At 39.5% G+C, this 24,415-nt stretch overlaps 1 protein-coding gene across 1 annotated transcript in view; it reads left to right on the forward strand.

The window, feature by feature from the left end:
• The window catches only part of LOC110901111, a 51,615-nt gene extending 29,004 nt beyond the window's left edge, over positions 1-22,611 (forward strand). Inside the window, exons 12-18 of the mRNA XM_035982244.1 lie at positions 17,108-17,248; positions 17,381-17,608; positions 17,697-17,945; positions 18,045-18,483; positions 18,594-19,414; positions 19,636-20,853; positions 20,948-22,611. Coding sequence (XP_035838137.1) covers positions 17,108-17,248; positions 17,381-17,608; positions 17,697-17,945; positions 18,045-18,483; positions 18,594-19,414; positions 19,636-20,853; positions 20,948-22,611 — 4,760 coding nt within the window. The remainder of the gene's footprint in view (positions 1-17,107; positions 17,249-17,380; positions 17,609-17,696; positions 17,946-18,044; positions 18,484-18,593; positions 19,415-19,635; positions 20,854-20,947) is intronic.
• The last annotated feature ends 1,804 nt before the right edge of the window (positions 22,612-24,415 follow it).

Below are 24,415 nucleotides of genomic sequence, written 5' to 3' on the forward strand. Positions count from 1 at the left end.
TCTTGAGCATGCGTCCCGGTGGTTGGGACAGTCAGTGGGTATTCCTGGGAGGGACAAGTCTTTTGGGTAAAAACGGGAATGTTGGATAATATACTCTTCCTATCACCTTTAAAGTCCCTCCGTGTTGTTTGGTTACCTGGAAGGTAACATGGTATTAGTTAGTAGCGCTACTTAGGTTTGGCAACCTCACCCCGTATCTGGGAGAACGGGTGTTGAACTAATGACCTAGTCATGACCAATGCTTTGATAGGAGCATTGGAGAAAGGGCAAAATAATCAGAAGCCGTCTTGTATCGGGGTATTATCAACATTGTTTCAACATTACTTTCGGAATTAAATTCAATGGATTAACTAAACACTTGGTAACCAACGTTTTTGTAAAACTATGGACTCACCAGCGTTGTCTGATACACTTGTTGCATGCTCGCAGGTCGTTAGGTATCTTGGATTTGGGGAACTTGCTGTCTGGAGTAGCTGGAGTGGTCATGGGTCGACAGGAGGGATTTATGTGACTGATTTCTTGATATTATACCTTGGATTTGAAACAGTTTAACTTCGTCTACTATTTGCTTCCGCTGAACTTATTGGTTTTCGTTTAAACTTATTGAAGATGTTTTTATTAATAACGGAGATTTTATTTATAACTTGTATGGGTTCAATGTAATTGGTGGCTCGTTATTGGTAGGTCACACGCCTAACAGGGACACTCCCTACGTGGTAATTTGGGGGTGTGACAGTTTGGTATCAGAGCCATTGGTTATAGTGAACTTGGTTTTAAAACGTTTTCATAAAACCAGACTATAACCGAACAGTACCGAAACCGACCATGACACTCAGCTCCAGACTGCAAGGTTCGTTTCTCATTTACGATTGCATAGCATATTTAGTGTACACTTATGTATAACATTACACGTGAATGCACACTTGGCACCACAGCATGAGCCCTTACATTACCAACCCCTGTTATGTGATCTATTAGTGTGACACTACCCTTCGACTATTGTGATTCTTGATCCCATAAAACCCCTCGCTTGCTATTTGAATGTGGGGAACCTTTTAGCGCAAGTTAAGAGGCACTGAGATAAGCATGCAAATCGCCTTATTATTATGGGTGCACACATAATAATAACGCGAGGTGCATGCAAATCCCAGTGGGGCTTAACGAGCGTGGGAAGGGTTCTGCCCTATTGTGTGTAAACTTGGTAGTTTGTAGATTTCAATGTGACAACCCGAACTTTTAGGGCTTGTAACGTTAATCTTGTGATTCAAACTTCTCGTTAATTGTTTCTTTCTAACACGGTTGTTGTAACTCAGTTAGTTAACATGACTGTATATTTGGGCCTATACACACATGCGCATACTTGGAACCCAACCCAACACCCGTATTCAAACCTTAGAGTTGGGTTGTGTAGATGTTTAATTAATAGGACTTTGTTACTAAATACTTGGACTTGGTTACTCCTTGGCCAGGTTTCGTAGCCCAAACCTTAACAAATGGCAGTCCACGTGGGTGGGCTTGAGCCCACTTAGGCTAATAAAGCTAACCGCCCAAACAAGTGTATAATACGTATTGTATTAGGATAAATATAATGATAAACTAAAACAAACCCTACTGCTCCCATATTCTTCGTGCGTACGACAACAGGAGATTTCCCCCTCTCGAACTAGCATCTCAACCGGTCACCTTCTTGGTTAGTATGTTCTCTTCTCTACTCGAATTACATTGGTTAATTGTCTTGATTTTATGTGATATGCGAATATGTGTTGATGTGGATAGACAAAAGCATGATCCTAGGATTGCTCATAAATTGTATCAAGATATGGACAACTGTTGATTAATTGGTATTGCTCGATATTAATGGCTTTGAGGAATTAATCATGATTATAAACTGAGTATGTGAGAATCGAACACTAGTATGTATTTACTTGTTAACATGAACAATAATATGGGTTCTGGGCGATGGTTTATGATGATTTCAATAATAATTATTGGGTTATTTGATTCAATTTTATTAGGATGATTGGTGTTAATGAGTCAATAATTGTAGTAAGAATAATAACATGATAAGTAATTGTTGTTGTGATTAAACTAGTAGTCCCTATCGATGAATATGATAATTATTTGATATAGAATGGGAATAAACATGAACTGGGTTGTGACCATATATGAAACAAAAGAGAAACTAAGGAATTCAGGCTGCACATGTGGGTATGTAACTTGGATCAGCCGCACACCTTATATCAGAGTTGGGCCAAACCTGTTTGGGCTGAGTCTTGTCCTTTTCTTAAAATAACATGTTGGATAAGTAAATATTGTGTTGAGGTTATTTGGGCCTGGATGCAATGAAAGGGGAGACACACATGTAAGTAGGATCAGTAAACTGTTTAGGCTTGACGTGTTAGTCTTTGGGCCGATACCTAGTTGGGCCGTACTAGTCTTGACAAAACAGAATATGTATGCTTGATTGATTTGTGAACATGTACTGTTGTGTTAGACTAAAAGCATAACCATAAGAATTGTTTGTTTAATTGTATTAAACCTGGACATACATAACTAAGCTGTGATAATAAACAGAATCGATAGGGGAAAGTCGTTTGAGATGTTAGTCCATGATCCGTGATGATTTGTATATCGAGATGGGTGGGTAATTCTGAATAGTATAAAAGTGAGGTAACGGCAAGATCGGCAATTCGGTACGATATTATGTACATGATCGTTGATGTAGCAATGTGACTTCATGCTAGAATTATTATTAACTATTAGTGGATGAATATATTTTCATATGATCTGAGTTGTTTAAACTGTTTTTCTTTTAGTGAGGGTTGATGTGAGGATTAAGTGTGTATGGGCATGATCGAGTGTTGCAATATGTTAAGATATAATCGGCTATGCAATCGTATGATCTCGATATAGTGATAAGGTTCTGATGTTCATATGGGCATGATTATTAATTGAGTTGTACTAAATATTTTCACCTTATTTGTTTATGAATAAACTTTTGTTAATTAAACGGTGGTACTTGATCCGATTCAGTTGGCGATGAAGTGTACGTGAACGGTTGTGTTATCGCTTGTATGGCATGATGAATTACCTCTTTGAAACCTGAGTTAATAATATGTAATGCTTGCAAACTGATTGATAGAATGTAGTGACTGATTGAGACTTAGTATAGCAAATTAGGCATATGATTGGGCAAATTAATAGGGATGACTAATTGGTTGCTTATCATTAATTGATGTGCATGAATACACAGTAATATGGAGTCAATGAAATCAAAAGGGGCGGTTGAAAGTTGGGCCGGTTAGTGGATAAATACCAAGTCCACATATTATGTCCATTATTGTGTCAAGATATTAATTTTTGTATGAGCCGGTGACATTATATGGAACATATTCATTCAGTTGTGAGAGTGGACTGTATGCACACACATGTAAGTTTGAATGGCATTGCTGGGCCACAAACAAGACAACTGGTAGTTGGACCAGGAAGTCAAGGTTCGTTAACTTAGTCGAATTCCAATCGTGAGTGTTGGTTGGAACTCAAGACGTGGACCGGAGTTTATGTGGGAGCGCGAAAATCAGATGAAACTCAAGTATCCTCAACTCTTTCCTGTTGACCAATCTAATTCTGGTAGCACTAGCGAATTTCGGGACGAAATTCCATTTCAAGTTGGGGATGATGTGACACCCTGGGAAAACCAGGAAAACTACGCAACCTAACTAGCTTCCTCAGTAACTACGTGCTAAATTTCGAGACGAAATTTCTTTCAAGTTGGGGATAATGTGACAACCCGAGATTCCAAGGTTTTCCCATACACCTCACTGACTTCAACTAGAATTAAAAGTGTCTCACAAGAATCATTTACCCAGAGTGTCCACTAGAGATTTAGCCACTCATAGTGCAAGATTGATCTCAGTAAGCGGAATACACGGTTGACCAAAGTCATCATTAATGGGGTTAATATAATAGAACTAGTTAATATAATAAAAATTAATGTTGAAAATGTTGGCCACGTGATGATGATTATGTTCCCCTCAAAAACCTCAAGTGATGTTGACTATGTTGCCATCGAAATTGATGATGTCTCCTGATGTGATGTTGTCTTGAGATGATTAAGATTAAGCATAAGTCTCGATGAACTTTATTGGGTTAACGTCCAAGGGATTTTAGTGGGCTGACATACATGTAATGTTCAATTGTTAGCACATGCAATTCTTGGGCCGATAGAACACTTCACATGTATATAAAATGAGTGAAATATAATGATTGGACCACAGACCTTAGTGGTTGCTATTTCAACGAAACTTGTAGAGTTTTGTCATCACCACTAACCCGACAAAACAAGGGACTTTCGTCACAAGCCCAAACTCGAAGCCCAAACACCCTCAACTAGTATCGCATATATGTATAGGTATTTTTATAATTCCGAAAACCCTACCCCTCCCCAAGTTTGCGTGCAGCAGGAGACCCCCCACCCCTCTCGTGAAGGCTTTATTGGTTAGTATTCATGTTTACTCTTAGTGCATAGTTATTGATTTTATTCAGGTGTGAGTTTATATGATGATCATGTTATGTGATGGCTGATTAATATGATTAGTGATTTGTGTGATTATACATGTTAAGGATCCGATGTGATTTTACTTGGAATATTAATACAGTGAATTGGCGATCAAAATAGGAATGATAACATGATATTCTTGAATATATGGTTGTCGTAATCATCGCATAACTAGTGTATGATGTTGTTACTTGGTTTGATTTACATGAGCATAAATCAAAGTGGAATGGTTGTTTTATTGTTTGAATTGAATAGTTGATTAACATTTTAGTAAACTGCCAACTATGATTGATCGAAAATATGGAAAGAAATTTGAGTTGTCCACTAAATTCACAAATGTCAAACAACCGATTAGGATATGACAGTAGCTTTTAGGGGTCCAATATTTGATGGTAGGTGGTCTGACAAGTAGATAACCTTGAACAAATAATGGCGGCCCATGTGATCCAATTAATGTTGCATGTGATAGTTTCTAGCATTATGTGAATTATTTAATTTTGATGAACCAAGAAATTGTAACTGTTGTTGGGTTTGGATTAAATGTCTTGGGCCGAGTAGGGTGTTGGTTAAGCATAACATGTGAGCTTGCATTTTAACTGTTGGTAGGATTGGGCCACAAATGGTTAATAGAATTATACAACTATGTGAATGATTGTTATGTGATGCTAAGTGACTAATTGAAATCTGATATGTGTGGTGAAGGCTTTATTGGTGGCATGAGAATTTATTATGTGAACATATTTGAATAATGGGGTTTTGCGGCACAAACAACTGATATCACATGTCTGTGGATAAGTGTATTTCCATAATGCAATTTGTGATTATGTGACCTACGTATGTGACATAAATGATCACAAAACTGATTGGCTTTGATAACCATGCTAGGATTTGATTGATCAACTTGAATACGTAGATAAATATACCGAGCAAACCAAGGTGAGTTCATCTTTCTTGAGCATGCGTCCCGGTGGTTGGGACAGTCAGTGGGTATTCCTGGGAGGGACAAGTCTTTTGGGTAAAAACGGGAATGTTGGATAATATACTCTTCCTATCACCTTTAAAGTCCCTCCGTGTTGTTTGGTTACCTGGAAGGTAACATGGTATTAGTTAGTAGCGCTACTTAGGTTTGGCAACCTCACCCCGTATCTGGGAGAACGGGTGTTGAACTAATGACCTAGTCATGACCAATGCTTTGATAGGAGCATTGGAGAAAGGGCAAAATAATCAGAAGCCGTCTTGTATCGGGGTATTATCAACATTGTTTCAACATTACTTTCGGAATTAAATTCAATGGATTAACTAAACACTTGGTAACCAACGTTTTTGTAAAACTATGGACTCACCAGCGTTGTCTGATACACTTGTTGCATGCTCGCAGGTCGTTAGGTATCTTGGATTTGGGGAACTTGCTGTCTGGAGTAGCTGGAGTGGTCATGGGTCGACAGGAGGGATTTATGTGACTGATTTCTTGATATTATACCTTGGATTTGAAACAGTTTAACTTCGTCTACTATTTGCTTCCGCTGAACTTATTGGTTTTCGTTTAAACTTATTGAAGATGTTTTTATTAATAACGGAGATTTTATTTATAACTTGTATGGGTTCAATGTAATTGGTGGCTCGTTATTGGTAGGTCACACGCCTAACAGGGACACTCCCTACGTGGTAATTTGGGGGTGTGACAAATTATCTGTTATATCGTGTTATGTGTACGTATATATATATATGTAGGCGTGTATGTATATAAGTGAGATGAGCCGGAACCTTGAATACACTCGAGACCCGACTCGAGACCGCTTAGTCTCGAGTGAGCAGTGAATTGGGCCGGTTTGGACCTTGCAACACTCCTTAGCCCACCTTCTTATAACCGACACACACGCACACACCCTAACCCACTTGTGACACTATATAAACCAACCCTCCCATCCCTTAACCATTTTTACAACACTCCTCTCACAACACTCTCATACTCTCCTCTCATCTCTCTCACTAAAAACCCTAAGAATTCTAGCAACCAAGATCACTTCCTCACCATCTCATCTCTCTCGGGTCCAACCATAGCATCAAGGCTCGCGGATTCAAGCTCAAGGTCATCTTTCGGAGCTTAGTTTATCGAATTCTTGGACCACTACTTCCAACCGGTTAGCATGAATATTTCTACAAGTTGTTTTGCTTTGCTTGTTACTAAATGATGCTTGTAGCCTCTTGTTATGTTATCCGATTGATGCATTTAGGACCTAAAGATCATAATCATGTATGTGTTGTTTGCTATGATTATCCGGTTAGATATGGGAGTTTGATTTAAATCGTTGCTAGTTGTAAGGATTTAATTAAAGGATTTATGCATGATTTAAGGTTGAATGTTCATGAATTGTGCGTTATCCGGCTTGTTATATTTCGTTGGTTAAATAGTTTTGTTTTTCGGTTGTTGATAAGGGTTGGTTAGATGGTTTTGTGCATGGTTTTGGGTTATAAAGGATGATTGTGGTGATGAATATTGTTTGATTATTGTTCGTGTAAATGATGAACAGTTTGAAGATGGTTTGTATATTCAAAAATATGTGTGTTTGATCCATTTTAGACAAGGGTTAGACAAGAAAACATGTTTTAGTGGCATAGTACAATCTGATTTCATGAAATTGCAATTCTATTGGCCAGTACTGTTTGCAGGTTCTAGAAGGATTTCTGCGCACGTAATCACGGTTGCGAGTCGGAACCTTTGGTTGCGACTCGAGACCACAGCAGGATTTGTCGAGACCTCCCGGTTGCGAGTCGTAATCAACGCGTATCGAATCCGGTTGCGAGTCGTAACCACTACTACTGAGTCGGAACTGCTGGTTGCGAGTCGTAACCTCTGGTTGCGACTCGTAATCAAAACGTGACGGACCGAGACCTCAGTTGCGAGTCGCAACCTCGGTTGCGAGTCACTCTTGTCTCGACTGGACTGTTTTAGGGTCATTGGGCTTTTGACTGTTGGGCTTACTGTTGACTGGACTGCATGTTTGTCACTGCTGGTTATATGTTAGGGCTGACCCAATGACCCAACTGTTTGTTTGTTCGTATGTTATACGTGTTTGCTATATGTATTTGCCATACGTGTTCACTATGTGTTTACTAGTACCCGACTTGACCCATATTTGGTAACCATGTTAGGACGTGGTGACCAACATACTTGACCGGGTAAAAATATCTACCGAGCAACCCAAGGTGAGTTCACAACTTAAAAGCATGCGTCCTGGTGGTTTGGGACACGAGACTAAAGCAACCCTATCCCCTTGTAAAGGGGATACCATTTACATTCCTTCCCTAGTTATTGGGAACAAACTTACTTTTCCTTCCCTTGTCATTGGGAAACCTTTTAGTTAATTACTGTTTATACGGAATGCAACCAACGGCACTAAACGCAACTCTATCACTCAAGTCCCTACTACATAATACCGATTAGTCGTCGGGGCCAGGCGAACGGGTTATTAGTTGATAGCGCTATTTAGGTTTTACCAGCCTCACACCGTGCCATGGTATGGGATCGGTCGTGAACTAATGTACTCAGGCATCAGTCAATGATGATAGAACATTGACATCGGGGCATCCTGCGGAAACGCAAACGGTTACCTAGTGTTCGGTATTGGAAAAACAGTTTAGTCGCTAACTTTTGGGGTAGCTCCCCATGGCATGTATAAACGGATAAATTAACTGGTGAAACGAGTTTTTGGTAATTAAAACTGGACAACTAGTGAACTCACTCAGCATTATTGTTGACTCCCTTACTGCATGCTTTGCAGGTGGCCAGTGACTGGAGCAGCTACTTGGGATGTGTAGTGGTCGTCTGCCCGTGTGTTGGGCATTTATCATGACTTACCTTATGAACGTTGTTTAAAACTGTTATTTATGCTTCCGCTACTTATTACTGTTTGAACTTGAAACCTTAAACTCTGAACTTGATATTTGCTAATCTTATGGTTAGTAAGTATTACTTTTTATTATCAACTTAATTAGTCAGTATAATTGGTGGCTGGATCCTGGTCAGTCACGCCCTCGAAGCGGGTGTTATCCGCAGGTGGATTTTGGGGGTGTGACAGATTGGTATCAGAGCCATTGGTTATAGTGAACTTGGTTTTAAAAAGGGGAAAAATATTTTTGAGAAAAACCAGACTATAACCCGTGACTCGTGACGACACTACACTCCAAGTGCAAGGCTCGACTTATCTGACCTCATAGCTCGGACCCATATTTGCTTGCTTGTTTGTCTTACGCTTCTGCGTTACTACACATGCTAGTTTGCCTGATTAGATAGATACACCTTCTCTCTTCTATCTCATTCTCGCTATGTTACGACACCACACTCATACTATGTTTTCTGGTTATGAAGACAATGAGTGGACGCGGACGAGGAAACGTCAACATGACACAGGCTCAGTTCACTAACCTGCTCAACACAGTGGCTGCAACTTTCGCAGCTCACCCTATAGGTAAGCTCGTTGTTTTAGGATGTTTAGATCCTACCGCCACATCGTCTTTTCGCCTCTAAACCTATTTCGCTTCACTCCTCACAACAGGTCAGCCTGCGCCTGTGCAACCCCGTGTCTGTACCTTCAAGACCTTCATGGATTGCAAGCCTCTTCCGTTCAGTGGAACTGAGGGTGCCATAGGTCTCCTGCACTGGATCGAGAAGGTCGAAGCTGTCTTCGCTGTCTGCGAGTGTCCCCCTGCTAATTGGGTGAAGTTTGCTACTGGTACTCTTGAGGGAAGCGCGCTTTCATGGTGGAAGGCGCAAATTCAAATGCTTGGTTTGGAGACTGCTAACGCTACTGCGTGGGAGGATTTCAAGGATATGATCAAGGAAGAGTACTGTCACATGGATGACATCCACAAACTCGAGGACGAGTACTATGAACTCAAGATGGTTGGGTCAGAGATTGAGACCTACACCAAGCTGTCCAACGACTATGCTGCTCTTTGTCCGAACATGTCCCGACCCATGTACCGAAGGATCGAATTGTACATCAGGGGTTTAGTCCCGGAAATCAGGAGCCATGTAACCTCAGCTAACCTCACTGCCATACAGCCTGTGGTCCGTCTTGCCCACAAACTCACTAACCAGGCTGTGGAAGAGGGCAGGTTGCCCAAAAGGATCATTGCTGCGGAAGGAACTTCTAGTGATGGTAAACGAAAGTGGGATGGAAATCAGGGCAAGGATGCTAACTCTACTCAGGCCCCAGCCCAGCAAAGGAAAACTGACAACAACAAAGGCACTCAGCAACAAGGTGGCTACCGGGGAAGCTACCCTAAGTGCAACAAGTGTAACAGGCACCACAATGGGGCATGTAACAAGGGCCAGTGTCAGCGGTGCCACAAGATGGGGCACGAAGCCAAGGATTGCAGAAGTCAGTTCCCAGCAAGGCAGAATCAGCAACAACCTCAACAGCAACAGCAGCAGGGAAACAACCGAGCATGTTTTAATTGCGGGGCAACAGGGCACATGCGAAAGGATTGCCCTGAACTGAATCAGAACCGCAACAACAATCAGGGAGCTGGGAACAATGAGCAAAACAACAATGTTGGGAATGCAAGGGGAAGAGCCTTCGTGATTGGAGCTGGAGAAGCAAGGAACGACCCCAACGTCGTGGCGGGTAAGTTCCTACTTGATGATCGTTATGTTTCTGTGTTATTTGATTCCGGTGCCGATGCCAGTTATGTATCCCTTCGCATTAGTAAGAAACTTAAACACCTGCCTGCACTACTAAGTACTAAGCACATCGTCGAGATAGCTAATGGTAAGAACATCGAGGCCACGCACATGATCCACGACTGCACACTAGAGTTGTCTGGCCACACGTTTAGTATCGATCTTTTCCCCGTCAAACTTGGAAGCTTCGACGTCGTCATTGGTATGGATTGGTTATCCAAACATCGCGCTGAGATCCTCTGTCAAGAGAAGGCAGTTCGTATACCTCGCCGTTCTGGTCAACCCCTCATCGTCAAAGGCAACAAAGGTGGAGAAGTCACAGGCATTATCTCGCTTTTAAAAGCCCAGAAGTGTTTACAGAAAGGGCACACCGCTATTCTAGCACTTGTCACCAACACCCACGAAAAGGAAAAGAGGATTGAAGATTTTCCTGTAGTACGTGATTATCCCGAGGTATTCCCTGAGGAATTACCTGGACTCCCTCCCCACCGTCAGGTCGAATTTCAAATCGAGCTAGCTCCTGGAGCAGCACCCATAGCTCGTGCACCGTACCGTTTAGCCCCTGCAGAACTGAAGGAACTCTCTACGCAACTACAGGAACTATTGGATAAAGGATTTATCCGTCCTAGTTTATCACCCTGGGGAGCCCCAGTACTCTTTGTCAAGAAGAAGGATGGCACATTCCGAATGTGCATCGACTATCGTGAGCTGAACAAGGTTACCATCAAGAATCGTTACCCTCTCCCGCGCATCGACGATCTGTTCGATCAGCTGCAAGGATCGAGCTACTATTCTAAGATTGACCTGCGATCAGGCTATCATCAGCTGAGAGTTCGTAATGAAGACATCTCTAAGACTGCATTCAGGACTCGTTATGGTCATTACGAGTTCCTCGTTATGCCTTTTGGAATGACCAACGCACCGGCAGTGTTCATGGATCTTATGAACCGCGTATGTAAGCCTTACCTCGATAAATTCGTGATTGTGTTTATCGACGACATCCTGATTTATTCGAAAAGTCAAAAGGAGCATGAACAACACCTACGCCTTATTCTGGAACTCCTTCGCAACGAGCAGCTGTACGCCAAATTCTCTAAATGTGACTTCTGGCTTCGAGAAGTCCATTTCCTCGGCCATGTAGTTAATAAGAACGGAATTCATGTTGACCCAGCCAAGATCGAATCGATAAAGAACTGGCCTACACCTAAGACTCCCACTGAAGTTCGCCAATTCTTGGGATTGGCAGGTTACTACCGCAGATTCATTCAGGGATTCTCAAAGATTGCCCAACCCCTCACGACTCTTACTCAGAAAGGCATCGCCTACAAGTGGAATGAAGCACAGGAATCTGCTTTTCAGAGGCTTAAGGATAACCTCTATAGCGCCCCTATTCTCTCGTTGCCTGAAGGCACTGACGACTTCGTAGTTTACTGCGATGCGTCTATCCATGGGCTCGGTTGCGTGTTAATGCAACGCGAGAAAGTTATTGCCTACGCCTCACGACAACTCAAGACGCATGAAAGAAACTACACTACGCACGACTTGGAACTGGGAGCAGTGGTTTTTGCTCTTAAGATATGGAGACATTACCTGTACGGTACCAAGTGCACTATTTACACCGATCACAGGAGTCTCGAGCATATCTTTAGGCAAAAGGAATTGAACATGCGACAACGTCGATGGGTCGAACTCTTGAATGACTACGAATGCGCCATCAAGTACCATCCGGGCAAGGCCAATGTCGTGGCAGACGCCCTCAGCCGAAAGGACACTATACCAAAGCGCGTGCGAGCATTGCAACTTACCATCCAGTCTAACCTCCCTACCCAGATCCGAAATGCTCAAGTCGAAGCATTGAAGCTGGAAAACATCAAGGCTGAGTCTCTGCGAGGGTCGAGACAGCAACTAGAACAGAAAGAAGATGGCGCTTACTATGTAACAGGGCGCATCTGGGTTCCACTCTTTGGAGGTTTACGTGAACTCATGATGGACGAAGCCCACAAGTCCCGCTACTCAGTACATCCTGGTTCGGACAAGATGTACCACGACTTGAAGACTACATATTGGTGGCCTGGTATGAAGGCCCACATAGCAACATACGTCAGCAAATGGTTGACTTGCGCAAGAGTCAAGATAGAATACCAGAAGCCAGCGGGTCTACTCCAACAACCAGAAATCCCGAAATGGAAATGGGAGCAAATTTCCATGGATTTTGTTACAGGGTTACCTAGGTCTCAACGCGGAAATGATACTATTTGGGTAATATTGGATCGATTGACTAAGTCCGCGCACTTTCTGGCTATTAAGGAAACAGACAAGTTTTCTACCTTGGCGGAGATTTACTTAAAGGAAGTAGTTTCGAGGCACGGAGTGCCAACCTCAATTATTTCCGACCGCGACGCTCGTTTTACTTCGGAATTGTGGCAAGCTATGCACAAATCCTTTGGCTCACGCTTGGACATGAGCACCGCATATCACCCGCAAACGGATGGACAGTCCAAACGCACCATCCAAACTCTAGAAGACATGCTTAGAGCGTGTGTGATCGATTTTGGCAAGAACTGGGAGAAGCATCTACCGCTAGTAGAGTTCTCCTACAACAACAGTTACCACACTAGTATTCAGGCAGCACTTTTTGAGGCATTGTACGGTCGTAAATGCCGGTCACCTCTTTGCTGGGCGGAAATCGGTGATAGTCAAATCACGGGCCCAGAGATGGTGGTAGATACAACGGAAAAGATTGCCCAGATCAGACAACGCATGGCGGCAGCTCGTGACCGTCAGAAGAGCTACGCTGATAAGCGTAGGAAACCATTGGAATTCCAGGTCGGTGACCGGGTTCTACTTAAAGTCTCACCCTGGAAGGGTGTGGTTCGCTTTGGTAAACGGGGCAAGCTTAATCCGCGTTATATCGGACCATTTGAAATTACCGAGAAGATCGGTAAGGTTGCTTATAGATTGAACCTGCCTGAAGAACTGAGTGCGGTACACAACGTTTTCCACGTATCTAACCTGAAGAAGTGTTTGTCGGATGAAACGCTTGTGATTCCTTTCAAGGAACTAACTATTGATGAACAGCTACACTTTACTGAGGAACCAATCGAGATCACGGATCGAGTGATCAAAACCCTCAAACGTAGCCAGATACCTCTCGTACGAGTCCGTTGGAACTCGCGACGTGGCCCAGAGTATACCTGGGAGCGGGAAGACCAGATGAAGCACAAGTATCCCCAGTTGTTCCCTAACGAAAACCCCAGCACTGAAGCTACAACCGAATTTCGGGACGAAATTCCAAACTAACGGGGGGATGATGTGACACCCCGTGGAAACGCTTTCACTTACGCTAGCTTGATAGTGGCTGCCTTAACTTTCGGGACGAAAGTTCTTAAAACTTGGGGATAATGTGACACTTCGGATTTTCCCGGATAACCTTTCGATGTAACGTTTCGTGTACGTATTTTATTAAATGAAAACGATGAATTATCTGTTATATCGTGTTATGTGTACGTATATATATATATATATATATATATGTAGGCGTGTATGTATATAAGTGAGATGAGCCGGAACCTTGAATACACTCGAGACCCGACTCGAGACCGCTTAGTCTCGAGTGAGCAGTGAATTGGGCCGGTTTGGACCTTGCAACACTCCTTAGCCCACCTTCTTATAACCGACACACACACACACACCCTAACCCACTTGTGACACTATATAAACCAACCCTCCCATCCCTTAACCATTTTTACAACACTCCTCTCACAACACTCTCATACTCTCCTCTCATCTCTCTCACTAAAAACCCTAAGAATTCTAGCAACCAAGATCACTTCCTCACCATCTCATCTCTCTCGGGTCCAACCATAGCATCAAGGCTCGCGGATTCAAGCTCAAGGTCATCTTTCGGAGCTTAGTTTATCGAATTCTTGGACCACTACTTCCAACCGGTTAGCATGAATATTTCTACAAGTTGTTTTGCTTTGCTTGTTACTAAATGATGCTTGTAGCCTCTTGTTATGTTATCCGATTGATGCATTTAGGACCTAAAGATCATAATCATGTATGTGTTGTTTGCTATGATTATCCGGTTAGATATGGGAGTTTGATTTAAATCGTTGCTAGTTGTAAGGATTTAATTAAAGGATTTATGCATGATTTAAGGTTGAATGTTCATGAATTGTGCGTTATCCGGCTTGTTATATTTCGTTGGTTAAATAGTTTTGTTTTTCGGTTGTTGATAAGGGTTGGTTAGATGGTTTTGTGCATGGTTTTGGGTTATAAAGGATGATTGTGGTGATGAATATTGTTTGATTATTGTTCGTGTAAATGATGAACAGTTTGAAGATGGTTTGTATATTCAAAAATATGTGTGTTTGATCCATTTTAGACAAGGGTTAGACAAGAAAACATGTTTTAGTGGCATAGTACAATCTGATTTCATGAAATTGCAATTCTATTGGCCAGTACTGTTTGCAGGTTCTAGAAGGATTTCTGCGCACGTAATCACGGTTGCGAGTCGGAACCTTTGGTTGCGACTCGAGACCACAGCAGGATTTGTCGAGACCTCCCGGTTGCGAGTCGTAATCAACGCGTATCGAATCCGGTTGCGAGTCGTAATCAACGCGTATCGAATTCTTGGACCACTACTTCCAACCGGTTAGCATGAATATTTCTACAAGTTGTTTTGCTTTGCTTGTTACTAAATGATGCTTGTAGCCTCTTGTTATGTTATCCGATTGATGCATTTAGGACCTAAAGATCATAATCATGTATGTGTTGTTTGCTGTGATTATCCGGTTAGATATGGGAGTTTGATTTAAATCGTTGCTAGTTGTAAGGATTTAATTAAAGGATTTATGCATGATTTAAGGTTGAATGTTCATGAATTGTGCGTTATCCGGCTTGTTATATTTCGTTGGTTAAATAGTTTTGTTTTTCGGTTGTTGATAAGGGTTGGTTAGATGGTTTTGTGCATGGTTTTGGGTTATAAAGGATGATTGTGGTGATGAATATTGTTTGATTATTGTTCGTGTAAATGATGAACAGTTTGAAGATGGTTTGTATATTCAAAAATATGTGTGTTTGATCCATTTTAGACAAGGGTTAGACAAGAAAACATGTTTTAGTGGCATAGTACAATCTGATTTCATGAAATTGCAATTCTATTGGCCAGTACTGTTTGCAGGTTCTAGAAGGATTTCTGCGCACGTAATCACGGTTGCGAGTCGGAACCTTTGGTTGCGACTCGAGACCACAGCAGGATTTGTCGAGACCTCCCGGTTGCGAGTCATAATCAACGCGTATCGAATCCGGTTGCGAGTCGTAACCACTGCTACTGAGTCGGAACTGCTGGTTGCGAGTCGTAACCTCTGGTTGCGACTCGTAATCAAAACGTGACGGACCGAGACCTCAGTTGCGAGTCGCAACCTCGGTTGCGAGTCACTCTTGTCTCGACTGGACTGTTTTAGGGTCATTGGGCTTTTGACTGTTGGGCTTACTGTTGACTGGACTGCATGTTTGTCACTGCTGGTTATATGTTAGGGCTGACCCAATGACCCGACTGTTTGTTTGTTCGTATGTTATACGTGTTTGCTATATGTATTTGCCATACGTGTTCACTATGTGTTTACTAGTACCCGACTTGACCCATATTTGGTAACCATGTTAGGACGTGGTGACCAACATACTTGACCGGGTAAAAATATCTACCGAGCAACCCAAGGTGAGTTCACAACTTAAAAGCATGCGTCCCGGTGGTTTGGGACACGAGACTAAAGCAACCCTATCCCCTTGTAAAGGGGATACCATTTACATTCCTTCCCTAGTTATTGGGAACAAACTTACTTTTCCTTCCCTTGTCATTGGGAAACCTTTTAGTTAATTACTGTTTATACGGAATGCAACCAACGGCACTAAACGCAACTCTATCACTCAAGTCCCTACTACATAATACCGATTAGTCGCCGGGGCCAGGCGAACGGGTTATTAGTTGATAGCGCTATTTAGGTTTTACCAGCCTCACACCGTGCCATGGTATGGGATCGGTCGTGAACTAATGTACTCAGGCATCAGTCAATGATGATAGAACATTGACATCGGGGCATCCTGCGGAAACGCAAACGGTTACCTAGTGTTCGGTATTGGAAAAACAGTTTAGTCGCTAACTTTTGGGGTAGCTCCCCATGGCATGTATAAACGGATAAATTAACTGGTGAAACGAGTTTTTGGTAATTAAAACTGGACAACTAGTGAACTCACTCAGCATTATTGTTGACTCCCTTACTGCATGCTTTGCAGGTGGCCAGTGACTGGAGCAGCTACTTGGGATGTGTAGTGGTCGTCTGCCCGTGTGTTGGGCATTTATCATGACTTACCTTATGAACGTTGTTTAAAACTGTTATTTATGCTTCCGCTACTTATTACTGTTTGAACTTGAAACCTTAAACTCTGAACTTGATATTTGCTAATCTTATGGTTAGTAAGTATTACTTTTTATTATCAACTTAATTAGTCAGTATAATTGGTGGCTGGATCCTGGTCAGTCACGCCCTCGAAGCGGGTGTTATCCGCAGGTGGATTTTGGGGGTGTGACATAAGAGATCAAGGATTAGTAGAAATTTGATTTCTAAAAGTGGATGCTCAACCTCTTCATCATCAACACGTTTTATTTTGAACAACAAAGAGAATTTAACTCCCAATTTTTCAATACCAACATTTACTACCCAATCATCAACTCTTATACTGACACGTAAGTTAACTTTTAAAATGTAGTTAATGTTATTGAATTAACATTATGGATATACTTTGTCAGCTGCAATTATGTTATAGTACTTTGTATACTAACTATTTTTATATCGTATTAGGTAATCATTTAGATTCCTTGGTTAACGTAACATCTTCAAATTTTACACCTTCTACAATGAGGAAGGAAGGAAATGTACTACAAGATAAGTATACAACACCCAACCGTACACCCTTTGCAAATATAGATAACATAACACCAGGTAATCATACCCAATAACAAACACTTACTACTTTTTCATTTTTATAATTTTTTTTATTTTTATACCAAAAAAATGTCAACAAATAAGTTTCTAAATAATTATTTTGTGTTATCATGTTTTTTTCATGAATAGGAAATAATTCTAAATCTTCGAGAAACGTACCTTTATCATCGGGGCCAATTTCAAGTAAAAATATGAGGACAAATGTTTTGCATCATTCTTCAACATCAGGACGACGTATGATGCTGTCAAACAAGGAAAACATTACACCACTGTCGTGTATTACAAACATACGTACGCAAGTTCCCAGTGTACCATATTGTTCTAATGCTATGTCTTCTTTGACTCCTATATCACACGGTAAATGTTACAATTATATTCTTACATACATTATTATTTGTAGAATTCATATACTTAACTAACAAGTATTTTTTTCTTTGTTATTTAGATAATATTGCAACCTCATCAACTTTACCATTGAATGACCGCTACTCTTTTAATCCTCCAATAACAAATAAACGTAACACAGGATGTCCGATATCCGAAATTACCTCGCTAAAAAAGATTTCTTCTGGAAAGCGTAGACTTATTCATAAACCAATTGAAATAGAAGCCATACCAATGGCTCCTCTTGAATCTGATGATGAAAATCATATTCACGAGATTGTTGCAGACGCCACCAAAGGCGTATCCAAAGGTAAGTTAGTAATGTTAGTCGTATTTTTTTTCTTATTTTAACTCTTCTACAAAATTATTCAGTTTGTGTTTAATGTTCAAATTCGTGTTTAATGTTCAGATTACGTTGACCATGGTGACCAATCACTTACGTGTGGTTTATGCTTTGCAAAGTTATGGGCTACCGAAGGTGGAAAGGGTCGCATTACACTTCAAAAACAAACATATAGCTTATGTTGTGGATATGGTAAAGTTGACTTGCCTGAATATAAAGATTCTCATCCGTCTTATCAGATGCTTTTTTCCTATTTAGATCAAGAAAGCAAGTTTTTCTTAAAGAATATAAGACGTTACAATTCTATGTTTTCCTTTACTTCAATGGGAGGAAAAGTTGATACTAAAATAAACAAAGGAAATGCTCCATATGTTTATAGAATCAGTGGTCAGAATGCACATAGTATGGGTAGTCTTCTTCCTAAGGAGGGTGCCCAGCCAAAATTCTCACAACTTTATATCTATGATACTGAGAACGAGCTTGCTAATAGAGAGTTGCTATTTGGGTAAGTATCTTTTTTGGTTCTGTTTGTTAATGTTATGTTATAACATGTAATTCTTTTTTTGTGTATTTTAAACTTTATACTGTAATTAACAATCTATCATTTATTTGCAGTGATTCTACAAGCAAAGCATCTTTAAGGGCAAAGGAACTTGATGCTAAATTTATAAAGTTTCTTACCAACATGTTAGATTCTACGAATATGCTGGTTAAAACTTACAGAATGGTACGCGACCACCTGCACGAGAATCCTAACGTTTCCCTTAAGCTTAGGTTAATCTCACAGAGAGATCGTGACGGAAGGACATACAACTTACCTACGTGTTCCGAAGTTGCTGCTTTAATAGTTGATGAACCTAATCTCAAGATAGAAAGTCGTGATATTATTGTTGAAAAGCGTTCAGGAGTCCTTAAGCGTATTAGCGAGTTACATCCTTCTTACCTTGCTCTCCAGTATCCGATTCTTTTTCCGTACGGAGACGATGGCTATAGGATTAATATTCCTCATAGGGAATTTGGTCCTAACACAAAAAAGACAAGACCAACTTGCACTATGAGGGAGTTTTTTGCTTATAGAATTCAAGATAGACATAACAAGTTTTCTCTAATTCTTAATGCAAGAAGGTTGTTTCAGCAGTTTTTAGTTGATGCCTACACAATGATTGAAAGTGAGAGACTCAACTTCATACGTTTTCAGCAAATCAAACTGAGATCTGACTCACTTAACAGTCTTAAAAATGTTCAAGAGGTTGGTCAGAGTGATTTGAGTCATACCGGACAACCTGTTATATTACCGTCATCGTTTACTGGTGGTTCTCGATACATGATGCAAAACTATTTGGATGCTATGGCGTTATGTCGGAATTATGGGTATCCTGATTTCTTTATCACTATCACATGTAATCCGAAATGGCCTGAAATTGTTAGATTTATCGGTGACTCATCAATTAAGCCAGAAGACAGACCTGACATACTTTGTCGATTGTTTAAGATGAAACTCGATGAATTGATAACTGATTTGAAGCAAAAAAAAAATTTTTGGTGATATTAATGCAGGTATGTAAATTCGATATCCAAATTTAAGTTATTAGTTTTTTTTTCTTTGTCATTCCTTTTTATCTACTATATTTAACATATATATATATTTTTTTTGTAGTTGTTTACATAGTTGAGTTTCAAAAGCGTGGATTGCCACATGCACACATTTGCTTATTTATGAAAGCTGATCATAAGCTTCCTACGGTTGAACACATTGATCCATTTATCTCAGCTGAAATTCCGGATAAAAACGAGGATCCTGAGTTGTATTCTCTTGTGAGTGACTTTATGATTCATGGTCCTTGTGGACATGCCAACAAGAAATGTCCATGCATGGTTGGGAACCGTTGTTCTAAGAATTTTCCAAAGAAGTTTTTGGAATCCACTTCCATTGATTCTGATGGATTTCCCGTTTATAGGAGAAGAGATTCTGGTCACACGGTTGTGAAGAAGGGTGTTACTTTGGACAATAGGAGCGTAGTTCCATACAACAAAAAGCTTCTAAAAAGGTATCAGGCGCACATCAACGTCGAGTGGTGCAATCAGGCGGGTTCAATTAAGTATTTGTTTAAATATATTAATAAAGGACCTGATCGAGCCATGGTAGCTGTTTTTGATTCAGACAGAGGTCCAGATGAGGAGATCCCAAAAGATGAAATTAAAGAATATTACGAAGCTAGATATGTTTCCGCATGTGAAGCAAGCTGGAGAATATTTGCCAACGAGGTTCATTATAGGTATCCTTCTGTCATGAGATTACCTTTTCATCTACCAGGACAACAAAATGTTGTATTTAGTTGTGACGACGATATTGAGGATGTCTTACACAAACCTCAAGTAAATTCTTCGATTTTCTTAGAATGGATGAAGATGAACAATTCTAAGCCTGAAGCAAGACAACTTACATATGTTCAGTTTCCTTCAAAATATGTGTGGAAGTTAAAAGATCGTTGCTGGCAGCCACGTCAAAATTATGTTGTTATTGGGAGAATATATTCTGCGTCTCCTTCTCTTGGTGAGGCTTATTATCTAAGAATTCTTCTTACCAAGGTTAAAGGACCAAGATCATTTGAAGAAATCAGAACATATGAAGGTGTTGTTTATCCTACTTTTAGGGATGCGTGTTATGCACGTGGCCTGTTAGATGATGACAATGAATATATCGAGTGTATTAAAGAATCCAGTTTCACTGGTAACGCTCATTATCTTCGTTCTTTGTTTGGAACACTACTTTTGTCTAATACTCTTTCAAGACCTGAAGTTGTTTGGGAGAAAACGTGGGAGCTAATGTCCGAGGACATTTTATACAATATGCGTAAAGATAGTGGCATGAGCGGTATGTTTTTTTTTTATCCTTTTTGTTATATTTTTTTTATGTTATATGAACAAATTGTTTCGTTATATTAAGTAATTTTTCGTTTTCATTGTAGGATTCGTTGTATCAGATGAACGTTTAAAGAATATAACATTGACCAAGATCGAAAAATTTCTTCTTCGTAATGGATCCAGCTTGCACAGGTTCTCAACGATGCCTTATCCTGATGATGACTATCTAATGACCGAGAGCAACCGTTTGATAAACGAGGAGCTTTCGTTTGACATTGATGAACTTAGGGGTGAGTTCAATAATCTGCACAGCTCTCTAAACGAAGATCAAAGAGCAGTGTATAATGAAATTATGCATGCTGTTAGAAGTGGAAAGGGGGGTGTGTTTTTTGTGTACGGTTATGGTGGTACGGGCAAGACTTTTTTGTGGAAAACTTTAGGTGCATCCATTAGATCCACTGGACAGATTGTTATTAATGTTGCTTCAAGTGGTATTGCATCTTTGTTGCTATCACGAGGTCGTACTGCCCATTCACGATTTCATATTCCTATTAATCTCAACGAAGATTCGGTCTGCCATATCAAGCCTAATACTGAAGTCGCTAATCTTCTAAACCAAGCCAAGTTGATTATTTGGGATGAGGCACTGATGGTACACAAACATGCTTTTGAGGCTCTTGATCGTACAATGAAGGATGTTTTGAGTGTATTTGATTCACGAAATTCAGAACTTCCATTTGGTGGAAAAGCTATTGTCTTTGGTGGTGACTTTAGACAAATCCTACCGGTTGTACAAAATGGAAGCATGCAAGATATTGTAAACGCATCTTTATGTTCATCCCATATCTGGTCCCATTGCAAGGTGTTAAAGTTGACAACAAACATGCGTTTATCGGTAGGATCCAGTACCTCAAACATCGAGGAAATAAATCAATTTGGTAAATGGCTTTTAGAGATTGGCGAAGGCAATGTTGGTCATTCTAACGATGGTGATTCACATATTGAATTACCTGATCATCTTTTGATAACTGATGAGAATGATCCGATTCAGGCTTTGATTGACTTTGTATATCCTTCAGTTTTGGATCGTTTTAAAGACCGTCACTACTTTTCTGAAAGAGCTATACTCGCTCCTAAGAATGAAGTTGTTCATGATATAAATGATCGTTTGCTTGAATTGTTTCCGGGTGAAGAGGTAGAGTATCTTAGCTCTGATAGTTTATGTCCTACTGAGGATATTAATGATCCGTTACATCAAGATTTATATAATCCAGATGTGTTAAATAGTGTGAAAGTTTCTGGATTACCAAATCATAGATTGGTATTGAAATTGGGTGTTCCGGTAATGCTTTTGAGGAATATTGACCAGCAAAACGGTTTGTGCAATGGTACGCGTCTTCAAATCACACGTCTTGGTAAACGTGTTATCGAGGCTGAGATATTATCTGGAAGTAATGTCGGTTCAAGAACTTACATCCCAAGAATTAGCATGATACCATCTGACAAAAAAATACCCTTCAAGTTTCAACGAAGGCAGTTTCCAATAACCGTATGTTTTGCGATGACTATTAACAAAAGTCAAGGACAATCTCTATCCAGAGTTGGTCTATACCTTAGAGATCCCGTGTTCTCACATGGTCAGCTTTATGTTGCTTTGTCGAGAGTAAAGACTAAGGATGGCGTTAAGGTTCTAATATTCGACAAAGATGGGAGACCAACAAACAAAACTGCAAACGTTGTTTACAAAGAAGTTTTTGGGAAATTGTAGATTAAACTTATGTTACGTACGTGATTTATCCTAACCTAAATGTTATTGTAATTGTTTTTAATAGTTATTTTTTTATATATATAGATGTTGTCATTTATATATTTTATAATTTTCTGGTTAATAATATAAAATTTTGTTATTTGTATATAGTTAACCTCATTGTTATATCCCTGTAAGACGATATTTCTATGAATTAAACATTAAACATAACATATAAACAAAAAGTAGAACCCGTGAATATTTATAATCACTGTTTCATACTAGAAGTCCATAATAGATAAAGATGTTAACTAGAAACATGTTAACCTACTACAAAACAACTTTTAACATCAAATATGTTACTGTAGCTTCCATCATTACCCAAAATTACCATATATTATGGTCAACAGTTTTTCATACTTTCAAACATCACCTTTAGCGTAACACACCAGCATGGAACAAAACACATATACCCGGAAAGTACTGGAACTTGCAATGATCACCTTCTTGGATGTTGTTATCCTTTAGCCATTTCGCCCAGCCTTTCACAACGTACTTGATACTGTTTTTATTTGGCTCCGGCCTAACATCATGTTTTGTCTCCACATTTTGCCTGTTGGCAATCTTAACTTTCAATGTTTCGTCAATTCCTGTGATCCTTGCTACTTCAACTGGTAAGCGCTATAAGTTAGAAAAAATAACAATAATTTCCATTAATGATGTTGAGATATTTGAAAAAGACCATAGTTAACCAAATTATAAAAACATATTTCACATGTTTTAACATTTTCTTTATGTTGGAACTTACAAAGCGTTTCGTGTATGGCACAACAAATATAAGTGGTCCGATATCATCATCATCAAAGTCATCTGATTCTGCCGAAGATTCTTCAGAAGCCGATAGCACGACAACATCGTTTTCAGCTCCAGCCATTCTAACAAACATTTATAAGTTTAACCCATTTTTTTAAAAAGGTCAAGTAATACCATATAATCCCATTTATCATTATATTCAAAATCAAAATCAAGTACAAATCTTTGTTCTTACATCATATATTACCCAATAATATTTTCCTTATTTATAATCTAAATATAAAGCATATAAACAATATTATACAGAATGTCATAAATAACAATACAAATCTATGTCCAAATATGTGATTTAAGAATACAGTAAATCATACTTTATTCAACAACAAAAACCATTTATTCATCCAAATCAAAATATAAACCAACCAAATCAGTTTCTTCATACGACTATCAACATAATATTTCAACCAAATCACACTACAAACCTAACAACCTAAACTTCCAAACACATGCTAAACATGTAATCCCTTTTTAATTTACATAACATACTAATTAATTTTTTTAACTTTAAGTAACTGAAATTTTAACATTATCTTACTGATTAATCGTTTTTAGGGTTTGATCGTGTGAGTTATTAGGAATAAGAAACACAACTTTAGTTTTGAAATCAGAATAACAATCTGTTTAAAAGTGATCGGATGTAAAATATGAAACTTACCTTTACTAATTTCTTGATCCTCTTTTTGGCTATTCTTGATTTATGTGAGGAAGATGAAGTAAAAGCTGTTTTAGGTATTATATATATAGAGATTCGGATAGATAATGTAAAAGGTAGAGATATTTTGATTATTTTATTCGGTTATTGTATTATACATAACATTTACCTCTATAACTTTATATATTGTTTTAGATTTAAAAAATTTAGTATAATAACATTTTACTTAATAGGTGTATAATTTAAGTTTTGGAGCTGAATTGAAAACATTAATACAATTACACAATTATTTATAACATA

This window comes from Helianthus annuus, chromosome 13 (genome assembly GCF_002127325.2).
Source record: "Helianthus annuus cultivar XRQ/B chromosome 13, HanXRQr2.0-SUNRISE, whole genome shotgun sequence".
NCBI classification, from domain to species: domain Eukaryota; kingdom Viridiplantae; phylum Streptophyta; class Magnoliopsida; order Asterales; family Asteraceae; genus Helianthus; species Helianthus annuus.